General features: G+C 35.0%; 1 protein-coding gene across 6 annotated transcripts in view; it reads right to left on the reverse strand.

The window, feature by feature from the left end:
• The window catches only part of LOC126735603 (WD repeat-containing protein 81), a 295,976-nt gene that overhangs the window by 233,014 nt on the left and 50,437 nt on the right, over positions 1 to 12,525 (reverse strand). For all 6 annotated transcript variants that reach the window (XM_050439654.1, XM_050439652.1, XM_050439651.1 and 3 more), the window contains exons 7-10: positions 11,362 to 11,545; positions 8,789 to 8,951; positions 8,633 to 8,712; positions 1,711 to 1,880 (exon numbers count right to left, since the gene is read on the reverse strand). In XM_050439654.1, the coding sequence (XP_050295611.1) occupies positions 1,711 to 1,880; positions 8,633 to 8,712; positions 8,789 to 8,951; positions 11,362 to 11,545 (597 nt within the window). The remainder of the gene's footprint in view (positions 1 to 1,710; positions 1,881 to 8,632; positions 8,713 to 8,788; positions 8,952 to 11,361; positions 11,546 to 12,525) is intronic.

Here is a 12,525-nt window from a genome sequence, read left to right on the forward strand (position 1 = left end):
GCGTCTTTGTACGATGATTTTCAAAGAGCTGGCGCCGAGTGAACCAACTTGTATTCTATTCTGTAAACTTTGGTACCAATAAGTAGATATGGCAAGAACTTTAAAAAAATTAACATAATAAAAAATAGATTCAACCACATTCCAGAATATCTGTCCAACGTACATGAAATAAATAATTATTTTTCGTCGATGAGCACCAATAATCAAAACATACATAATGAAACATTATTATCCTATCTAAATAATAGGCAATATTACAAATTCATTTTCTTTTACTTCTGTGGCAGATAGCAATATACTAAAAGTCATTTATAACCTAAAATCAAATGCAGTTGGCCAAGACAAACTAAATTTAAATCTTATTTTATACTGTTGTCCATTTTTAATTCCTCATATTAGACATCTTCTAAAATTTTTCATTATATCAGGTACATTTCCAGAATCATGCAAGTAAGCCAAAGTCAGTCCATTGTGCAAATGTAACAATCCAAAGAAATTTAGCGACCTTCGATCAATCTCAATCCTTCCTTGCTTATCCAAGATTTTAGAAAAAGTAATGGCAACTCAGATTGGCACTTTTGTAAATTCTAACAATATTTTACCCGTTAAACAATCCGGTTTTAGACAGGGGCATAGTTGTGAGACAGCTCTTGCTGAGGTCACTAATTCAATATTTAAATCATTAGATTCGACCATATGAATCATGATCAAACATAAACAAACTAATACAACTACCCCATACTAAACAATCAATAGGTCAAAGATGTTACACCTATATAGGAAGAAAAACCTATAATTTACTTCCATCTGATCTTAAAAATAAGATAAATCAAGAAAACATTAGTAAACTAATATATAATAACTGGCTAATTACAAATGAAGTAATTATAGTATCACCAAAGTAAACCAAATTGTAATTTTTTTTTTAATTAATTGAAATTTTCCAAAATGTTCTTTTAATGTCTTATATTTTTATGTTAAGTTAAAAATCTTTGTACTTGTTCTTAATCTTTAACCTTGTTTTTTTTTTGTAATTTTAGTATTAACAATACCTTTTTAACTTTATTTTAAATGTCTAATTTATTATTAATTAAGGGGGGGAAGTTTTTCCAGTCAAACTTAGGCTTTGGAATACTACTGGTTTGCTTTTTCTTAAACAACAGTTTATCTTATTAGTTCTATTTTCTCGGTTGGGTATTTTTGCCGTCTATTTTAAAGTAAATAAAATATATTTGTTTGTAAAGAGAAAAAAAATTAATCTAAATAAACGGTTATTTGATTTGATATTTAAAGGAAATTCTTAGAAAATTCCCGCCGATGATAAAACTGGTGACTCTAATGATACTCTTTAAGCTCAACAGGACCACTTTTATAAAAGTCCAACAAGGTGTCCCTCGCAGACGACAAGATGGGAGACCACAAATGTCTGAGGAGAAATGCCTTTAGGACAAGCGATCCCGTACTGAAAAACCTACTCCGCATTGCCAACCGCAGGATGAAGATGATGATGTACTGGAAGAGCACACCAACGAGATATGGCAACTTAATTAGATCGAGCACACCATTCAGTAGCATTTTCTATTGAGCGTTTAAGAGCTCACTTTGCAAAAATTATCAAAATTCAACAAAAGTTTTAATACGCGTAATTATACTCTAATGCGGACACTCTATATATATATAGTTAAACAATAATTAGTTATTTTAATTTACCTCTTCATCACTCTTATTTACAACTCCCAAATTGGCATGACTATTTCTGTCTCTTGATCGCTGCTTCTCTCTACTGGATCCAAAAATATGCAACTTCGGGGGAAGCTTACCAAAATATTGCGTATTTATTGCTCTCGATGGATGAGGATTAAAAAATAATTGTACTATACCTAAAATTAAAAGAGACGCTAAGACTTTAACACGGAAATTTTTTTAACATATGTCAAAACTATGTTGATTGATGAACAGTTACCGTTGTAAAGTAAAGTAGAATTAAGAACTTTTTCCTTTCTTGATAGTAAGTTTGTTGAGTCTGCTTTATAGTTTTTGGAATTTGAATCTTGCTATACTTGACTTTGTGGGTTTATTGAATAAAAGGATGTTTTACTTTCCACATTAGCAACTTAGAGAAAACTATATCAGGTTTAGACAATTTCGGTATTAGATCTATAAATACGCTCCAAGACTCTTAAATACACTAAAGTCAAAGTCAAAAATAGCTTTAATATAATAACATAGTTGTTGACAAAGCCATTTGGTGAAACAAAAATTTAAATGTAGATATAAGATATAAATTATAATACTTATAATAGGGACCAAGAAATATAAAAAACTTCAGAATATATGAAACACTAAAAAATACAATAAGAACAATCATACATTAAAATTTCGTCAATGGCGATAAACAGAAACATTAAAACAACATCAGATCAAATTATCTGCATAAAACTCCTCCAAACTATCAAATCCCTTATTGACCAAAAGTGTCCTTGCTGCTCTTTTAAAAATTTTTTGTGCACTTTAATTATCTTATGTTTAAGGGTAAATGGTTGAACAGTTTTTTACCTTCAAATACTAATGAATTCCTAACAAAACTAGAGTAAGGAATAGGCAACCCAAGCAAACAGACCTGGCGGATAGTGTCTTTCAAGCTGAATGTCCCTTCTAAATTTCTCAAAAATAAGTGTTACCGTTTCCAAAACAAAGAGGCAGCATAAAGTCAAAATTTTACATTTAACAAATAAAGGACGACAGGACTTATATTAGCAGACCTTATAGTGGAATAAAATCGCTCCTAAAAGTCGCTTATTTCTAAGGGTGCGTGATACAAAAGTATAACTAAATGAAACTTATACCATCATGTAGAGGACCATCTGGGGCATCGAAAATGATAAAGTACAACTTTTTTTAGTAGGGCCGAACTTTGCAAATGGCCCTTAAGCGTGTCTAAGCGCAAATTAGAAAAACTGCGTTTTTCTAAACATAAACCGTTGTATTTACAGAAATATGTGACATAGAAATCTGAATTTTTGCACAGATATAGCTTAAACATAAGCGCATCTGGTGAACATTAAAGAATTTTAAAAATATAAAAAGGTTTTTTGTTTTTAAATTAGGAATATCAAATTTTCAAAATGGGGCATCTAAAACTTCACTCTGCGGTGAGCTATGCGAAATATTGAAAATTTTTATACATATATATCGAATGAAATGTAGCCATAACACGTGGAAAATTAAAAAAAAAATAAGTTGCTAACTTGAACGGTTAGAGAAATATGATTTTTCTAATAGAGGCCTAAAAATGCGCTCTATAAATTCAAATGAACTGCAGACGCGACGCCGGGCTGCGTATACTATAAAAGGGCGCTCGTAGACGGCGTGTGGAGATAAACGATCTCTACTAAAATTTCTGACCGCTTATCTTTTAAAAAATTCACCTGATCTTTTGCAAATAGAGGAACTCTGATCATTACTGGTGGTTTTGAGAATCACAAATTTTGCACTGGCTTTATATAAAAATTAAAACAAGGACATTAACACACTTAATGCACTGAGGTACCAACTCACAACAACTTCGAATAAGTCCGCATCAGAACTTCCACCAACAGACGACGCATTTTATCAGCATGTACTAAGGTTAGTGTACTTGTAATTTAAATTTAGATGCTATTACAAAACAAAACTTATAAACATTTTAGGTGCATATTGCAATTGCATATATGAACTTCCAGTCATATACCTATTATGCCTACCCTTGACCCCATTAATTTTGGTTGGACCAAAATTAACCATATTCTGGAGCCCGTTCTAATGACTGCTGATCCCATACCTGGGGATATAAGACAAATATTGGACCTCTTCTGCAAGGATAAACAGTGCTCTGATAATAAATGTGTATGCCTAAAAGAAGGGTTAAAATGCTGCAGCGATTGATCCTGCAAAAATTGTCAGAACCATAACATCCCTGACGTGATATGATAATGACGAAGAGGAAAATATTTAGGGTAAATCTCATACAAAACTTTTTTACATCTTACTCCTTATGTTTTTTTTTTTATTTCTAGATGCAAAAAAAAGTTTGCACCGCAAACCTTGGTCATATTTAGACTGGTAGCCCGGGTAGCCGCTGCCAGCATCAGCGCGCGTCCAATGGCCGTTATATAAAAATTCATATCTTTGTAACAGTTTAAGTTAGCAACTTAATTTTTTTTTTTAAACTTTCCACATGTTCTGGCTACATTTCATTCGATATATATGTATAAAAATTTTCAATATTTCGCATAGCTCACCGCAGGGTGAAGTTTTGGATGCCCTATTTTGAAAATTTCATATTCCTAACATAAAAAGAAAAAACCTTTTCACATTTTTAAAATTCCTTAATTGCCACCAGATGCGCTTATGTTTAAGCTATATCTGTGCAAAAGAATCAGATTTCTATGTCACATATTTATATAAATACAACGGTTTATGTTTAGAAAAACGTAGTTCTTTTAATTTGCGCTTGGACACGTTTAAGGGCCATTTTCAAAGTTCGGCCCTACTAAAAAAAGTTGTACTTTCCCATTTTCGATGCTCCAGAAGGTCCTCTACAATATGATATGAGTTTCATTAAATTATACTTTTGTATCACGAAAAGTCATAATTTTAAGGCGATTTTATTCCACTATTACCCCGCATAAATAGCGAACTGCTCTCTTCTGAAAAACAAACAAGCCGTTAAAAAGATACTGCGAACAGGACCCTCGGAATGGGATACCATACCGAAGGTGGGGCTCAATTAGGGCATAATATGCATGTTTAGATATTGCAAAATCCAAATTATTTGTTATCACTCTAAGAGCATAACACCCAGACGAAACCTTACTGCAAACACGAAAGATGCGTTCCTCAAATTTGTTCCAAAGTGTCATCAATAGTTAAACCCAAAAATTTATTAAACTGTTGGGTTGCAACAAAACGAGAGTCCATCAGAATATTATTATTCGAACCTTTAAAATTGACAATATTAGTCTTTGAAACATTAATACTCAACAAATTTGAGTCACACCAGGTTTTTACTTTGTGAAGACCGGCAGTTATTTTTCTGCTTAATTTAGACGAATCTGCATCATGCCATAAGATAGTTGTATCGTCTGCAAACATACTGAACTTCCTTTCAGTAAAAATTTGGGGAAAGTCATTGACATATAAAAGAAATAACAGTGGGCCCAAAACTGAACCCTGGGGAACACCAGCATTGACAGACAATTCCGTTGATATTTTATCATTGAAAAGTACTCCCTGGACTCGGCCAGCCAGGTAGAACTTAAACCACTCTAAACAAACACCCCTGAAACCGTATTTGTTCAACTTTCCCAGCAGTATTTCATGATTCACGCAGTCAAAAGCTTTCGACAAATCAGAAAACACTGCTGCAGCAGCATCACCGGCATTTAACCTATCATAGAGCACCCGAAGAAATGCGAAAATCGCGTCGCTGGTGCCAACATCCTGTCGGAATGCAAAGTGCTCAATACTCAAAATATCATGTCGCTTAAGAAATGAAAAAACTCTCACCTTAACAAGTCCCTCAAGAACCTTTGCCAATGTAGGAAAACTAATTTCTCGATCTACTGGATTGTTATATGTTCAAGTTTTGTGAGCATAAAGTAGACTTAATTCGAAGATTAAGAAACACAAACATGGTAGGTCGATCTTTAATCGTTCTAAAGTTACAAGCAATTTTTAAATTCGCACACTAAAAAAAAAACTTATCTCATTTCTCCGGTGTTTTGTTTCACACTTTTTTTTTACCACCTCTGTTGGGTTTGATGTTCATGATCAAACCGGGACTTATTGGTCTACGGTTTGTCCACCTTGGACAATATTGCACGTTCTACAAATAGTCGCATTTTGTGCAAGCGCAACAATTCTCTTTGGATGTTTAAGCCCAAATAGGCCTAGGTATTTGGTGACACTTTTTTCAACCAGTCCGTTTGCGGCTATTGAAACTGAAATTGCCAAAACAGTGGGCTGCCAGATGCAGTTGTGCGTATAGGTCTCCTGATGGACTCGTCATGCCCCACCGGGGGTTACCAGAGCCCAATGGCCTTAGAAAAACCGATAAGGCTCTGGTCTGAGGGACTTAGTCACTCGGTACACTGAAGGTGTTACTAAAGTATATGAACCTGGTGCACGTGAGTGCTAGGCACTCCCAGGTGCCACTCCCAAGTGCCAGTGTCCGGTTAAAAGACCTGTCACTAGCCGAATTTCGCGTCTTTTTAGGCGTAATAGATTTTTGGTGAGACAGGCAAAGGGTCCACTTATGTGCGCTTTGGCCTGTCTCATACCAGGGGACTCAGTCCATCTTCGGTCGGTCCACTTGTCCAGCAGACCCTTCATTGACGAGACCGCTACGCATTTGGCCACACCAATTTTATGGGTTCCAGCCCCATCGGCACATTCGCGGATCCCAGCTTCCTCGCTACCTGCATGACCTGCGTGGCCAAGTACCTAGACGAGGCGAACCCAGCAAACAACCTGCACCAGTTTCTCCAGAACTTTTATGCATTCTAGTACAAGCTTGGAGCTTACTTTCACGACCGTGATAGCCTTAATAACGGCTCTGCTGTCCGAGCATATTGATACGACTGTATTGCGGTGTCCGCAGCTTAGGATTTTCTGTCCGCATTTTAATACAGCAAATACTTCGGCCTGGAAGACAGTGGCGTGTTTTCCCAGCGAGTATGCCCTACTGGTATGTGGAATGCCACCACAAAGCCCTGATCCAGCTCTGTTATTCATTCTGGAGTCATCTGTGTACCAGATGGCCCCTCTGTTTAGCAATGCAGGCCTGTTGAAATGCTGCCACTCCTCTCTGCCTGCAATGTGCGTCACAAATCCCTTGCAGTCCACTGTCACTGGAGACATGCAGTCACTGCCCATCAGAAGGAGAGAACATCGTGTATGGCCCGTGAACAGATTTTTGCGTGACCGGTCTCGCCAGCACGTAGTTCGCCGAGGACGTATAGCCTGTGCGCAGTCCTAATTGCCTCAATTGCACACCGAAGACCAGAGGCGGAAGGCTCAGTAGAGTCTTGAGCAGAGAGTTTGCGGCTATTACTATCGGGAATATTTTTGCGCCCCTCACTAATAAATTGTCATTTAGTTCGTTTGCTAGGTCTTAATACTTGTAAATTTTGTCTATTTTACCACGCCCGATATTTCCATCAAGTGGAATGATAACGTCGATTAAGTATTGTTCCTCACTTCTCTGCCTGTTATTATATCCGTGTTCCAATAGATTTTACATGTGTTGTAAGTTGTATATACATACTCTTAAGCATAATCTTATAATCTACAGTGTCAAAAGCCTTAAACTAAATCTAGAAATACAGCTAGAGGCTTCCAACCACTATTTAAACTCGTTTGAACAAAATTAGTAACTTTGTAAATAGCATCTGTTGTTGAACACCCTTCTTTAAAACCAAACTGAGACTGAGAAATTATATTAATAATCCTAGAGTTTTATGTATAAAGGTGGATCAAAGATATAGTGTACTCACAACTTACAAACACCGGAGAGGAATTAATGGAGCGTACTCTATACACCGTCTAATAAATACAAGAAGACTAGTTGTAAAATAGGATTTTATTTAGTGTATAAATTTAAATTTACTTATACAGGGTGGTGCGTCTCCGAGCGGAACATAGGAAAACCCATATAATTTTAAGGGGATCAAGTATTGGCTTCCCTGTACATTTTACAGAAAAAATGTAAGATAACTTTTTGAGGAGACCAATCTGGCAAACCCTTGTGCAAAGTTTCAAAAAATTTTAATAAGCGAATCTTGAATTATTCAATTAAATATAATTGCAAAATTCCCAAATTTTCGGTTCAGGTAAAGCCAGACACCAGCCACCAGCAAACAATTTGTTATAAGGCTTTGTCAAATCTGACGTACAGCCGAATACAAAAAATGTTTTTTTTTTCGTTTTATCAATGTTCAATCAAGAATGTTCATGGAAACTGAAAACATTTCAGATACTGCTCTAAAACTGTTTCCCGCATAATGCCACTTAATTATGGCTATTTTTTCGTCGATTAAATAATTCATACTTGTTTTCAAATATCGACTGTCACTGATTTATTGACACTTTTCCTCACGTCAGTGACAATATTCATTTTACTGGTGCCCGTTTGGTTTTACTTGTTTGCAATTACATTTAATTGAATAATTCAAGATTCGCTTATTAAAATTTTTTGAAACTTTGCACAAGGGTTTGCCTGATTGGTCTCTTCAAAAAGTTATGTTACATTTTTTCTGTAAAATGTACAGGGAAGCCAATACTTGATCCCCTTAAAATTTACATGGGTTTTCCTATGTTCCGCTCGGCGACGCACCACCCGGTATACTGTTTTCATAGGCTTGTAACTTTGAAACGAATAAAAATGGACCAATAATTTTGTGTTTTTTTGTTTTAGAACTAAAATTAAAATAATTTTACTAAAGTAACTTTTTATTGTTAATTTTACTAATATAACGTGCGAAACACCCTGAATAGGTAAAATTTTTATCAAATACTACGATTTTTTAAACTATTTATTATGAACATTTTTTTTTCATTATCTCTTATAATTTAGCATTAATTCATTACTTACCAGACTTGGTCAAAAACGTATGATCATCAGCCAAATTAAGGCATACGTTTTTAGCTTTTATGGCTGCGTTTCCTGATAACCTAAAATTAAAAGCCCTACTAGTTTTGTTCTGCCCTAATGTATTATATATAACTCCATAATAATTAAACAACATACTTGTATCCGAAAGTTAGATCGATCCAATGATGTAACCTTTCAGACACGTGCTCGCTTTCCAGTGCTTCTCGATGCCTTTCGATGAATTCTTCAGGGCCAGATGCCCATTGTGGTACCTCCAAATCTTCTAGGTCATCATGGATACTTCTAAATATTGATGGATCTAAAACAATAATAATTCAAATTCAAATTTTTTAAGGGCTAACAACTTCTTTCTTTCCTTTGTATAGAACTTTATTATGCATTCTAGTAACGAATCAAACTTCTGACTTTGATGCTAATAAATTTCCAAATACAGTAGAGCCTTGATAATCCGGACATGCGTTACTCCGGATGCTTCAGTAGTCCGAACACGAATTTTGCCGCTATTATGTACTTTATAGTCCGGATTCGCTTGTACGCGATAATCCGGATCGCGCTGTTCTCAGCCGTTTTGCAGGCTTTGACAAGTTTAAATTGATTGGTAGTTTGCGAAAGTTTAGTTTTTAACGTTACATAGGTATTACAGTCGACACTTATTACTTCCTGGCCTTCCTACACCAATTCTGGGGAATATGGCTCCAAGACGAAAGCATAAAACATTATCTTTAAAACAAGAGCTTGATATACTGAACAGATTAGAACGTAGCGTGAGTGGAAAAGCCTTAGCTAGTGAATACGTTGTAGGCACATCCACAATTTCGGATATTAAAAAGAACAAATTGAGCATTAAAAGGTATGTGCCAAGGTTTATAAAGACGTTTTATTTTTACTAATGTTTTATATTTTATTTTTAGTTTTATTAGCGGTTGTGATAGCGTACCTCAAGCTAGGAAAACACTAAAAAAACCTGAATATCCCAGAATGGAAAAGCGATTGTTCGAATGGTTTTGCAGGCAACGTTCCAGACACATTCCCATATCATATGAAATTTTAGCAGCCAAAGCAAAGCAAATCTACAACGATGTTTATGGAAATGAGAATTTAGCAGCCAGTCGAGGTTGGATCGCAAATTTCAGAAAAAGACATGGTTTGAGAGCTTTAAAAATTTGTGGTGAGAAATTATCCAATGACGAAACTGCTGTTGAGCCTTTTAAAAATATGTTGGCACAGAAAATGAAAGACCTAAATTTAATTCCTACGCAGGTTTACAATGCTGATGAATCAGCGTTGTACTGGAAAATGTTACCGGAAAAAACAATTGTTCGTTCTCAAGAAAAGACAGCACCGGGACGAAAAATAAGTAAGGAGCGGGTTACTTTCTTGGCATGTGTAAATGGAGATGGTTCTCACAAATTGAGAATTCTCGTCATTGGAAAAGCAAAAAATCCCAGAGCATTTAAAAATACCCGTAGAGTACAAAAATTCCTGCAATGCTTGGATGACATCTGCAATATTTAAAGAGTGGTTTCATAATTCGTTTAGTAGGCAAGTAAAAGAGTATTTAAGAAGCCAGAATCTAACTGAATGTGCTCTTTTAATCATTGACAATGCCTCAAGCCATGGATTGCCAGAAGAACTGAGAAGTGAGGATGGCCATTTCCAAACAATCTTTCTTCCGCCAAATTGCACAGCATTGCTGCAACCCATGGATCAAAATGGCATAAGGTTGACTAAATTGTTTTACCGTAAGAGCCTTTTGGCGCACATTTTATCACAAAATGAAGAAAATGTTATCCAGGTATTAAAGACCTTAAATCTCAAAACTGCAACATATTTAGTGAGCAATGCATGGTCAAAACTTACTGTAGAGGTTTTACAAAAATGTTGGGAAAAAGTAATTTCAAAAGGAACGGTTTTTGGTAATGATTTAGAATACGAAGCCGATGATCTGATTTCGCTAAAGCAATTACAGGAAAAGCTACGAGCTTTAATGGATGTTTCGGCTATGCTCCAAACACTAAGTGAAAATGAGATAAATCCTAATGAGGTGAATAACTGGATTGAAAATGAGGACAACTTGGTATTAGATGAGATAGAAAGCAACGAAATGCATTATAGCAGCAGCGAAGAATGTGAAGGAATGACGAAAATCAAGGGAGAGAGAAAGGAGTCAAAAATGATGAAGCAGTGAAGGGCTTCAATTTATGCTTAAAGTGGGTTGAAGAAAATCGAGTGCCATTGCATGATATTCTTGTTCTTCAAAGACTTAAAGAAATGGCTTTTATGAAAAACCAAGAAAATGTAAAGCAAGCAAAAATTACAGACTTTTTTAATTAGCTTTATTATGTACCTACTACATAGCAAACATGTAATTTAGTTTATTCTTTTAACTTGTATGTTTTTCTCGTTTATCACATATTTGTAGGCAATTTTTTAGTTATATACATATAATATTCCCTAATAAAAAACATATATGTATGTAAAAAGACATCATGTTTCAGTAATCCGAATTTTTCGTTAATCCGGATCACCGTCGTTTTTATTAGTCCGGACTATCGAGGCTTTACTGTATATACTAAAGGGTTACTTGGTAACAAAAAACCTAAATGAGCTAAACATGTGTATTGTATTTGACGTTTTTGCTCAATTTTACTTAACTTTTTTTAAAATTATAAACATGTTAGTCTTCAATTCATAATTATTAGGTTTACCTATAAAAAACTCCGGGATACATTCATCAGGTGTCCATTCTTGCATTCTTTGTATTGAGCTTGGATACTCGGCGGGTACCCATATAGGCCTAACATTTTTACATAGAACGGTTTTTGGTGTTCTTCTTGCCATATATACATAGTAGGTTATGGAAGAAAGTACGTCGGATACATGGTGAGGAACCTACAAAAGAGATTCAAAAAACCGTTGTGAGTCCACTGTGGGGTATTATGTAGGTACATTTTGGTTTAAAACATAATTGTTGGCTGATATTGGCTGACTACAAAATTAGTATATAAAGATTCAAGATACAAGTAATGGATGTTAAATGCTTATGGGGTACCATAGGGGTTATTTCTTGAACTGTTGTTGTACTTCGACTATACTGGGCCTGAGGAGGCAGTGGTGCCAGATGTATAATTGGAAAAGCGGTAGTCAAGTGACGAAAAAGCGGTAGATTTGAATTAGGAAACGATAGAAAATATATTTAGACGTATTTAAGTTCGCGAGAAAAGGAAATGAATGAAAAGACCATTTTACTAATTTTGTTTTTATTAAATCTTAAAAAAAAAACAAAGTGGACTGAAAAACGCAAATAAATCCGCAAACCGCAAACAAATATTATTCTAATCTAAATAAATATGTATTTCTAAGATAATAATTATTATGTTTATTACTATTCTGAATCCCAATCAGATAATGTGTCTGATTTTTTGTACATTTGGCTATTGTGAAGCCTCATCAAGTCTGGTGTTATGTTTAAATTAAAACATTCATTCTCAATATACTGCTTTGAGTGCAATAGTCCAATAATGGAACTGGTAGATAATGTATTTCTTTGCTTTGTTTTTAACAAATTTATATGCGAGAAAATTCTTTCCACATTCGCTGAGGAATGCGGCAAGCTAAGAATTTCAAACGCAAAAGAACAAAGCAATGGATATACACATGTACCATCTGCATATTTTTCACTATGAACTTTGACCCAAAAACTTGTTCTCTTAAAAAAATCTTTATGCTCTCTGGCCAACTGAGAGTTTCTAAGAAGTCTCCACTCCATATCAAGTTTTTGAAGTTCCGAATTTGAAATTAAATTTGGAAAATATTGAGCTAAGGGAACAATTGACTCTTTTTCACCCTTAGATATTATTTTTGGATTTATA

This window comes from Anthonomus grandis, chromosome 4 (genome assembly GCF_022605725.1).
Source record: "Anthonomus grandis grandis chromosome 4, icAntGran1.3, whole genome shotgun sequence".
Taxonomy (NCBI): Eukaryota; Metazoa; Arthropoda; class Insecta; order Coleoptera; family Curculionidae; genus Anthonomus; species Anthonomus grandis.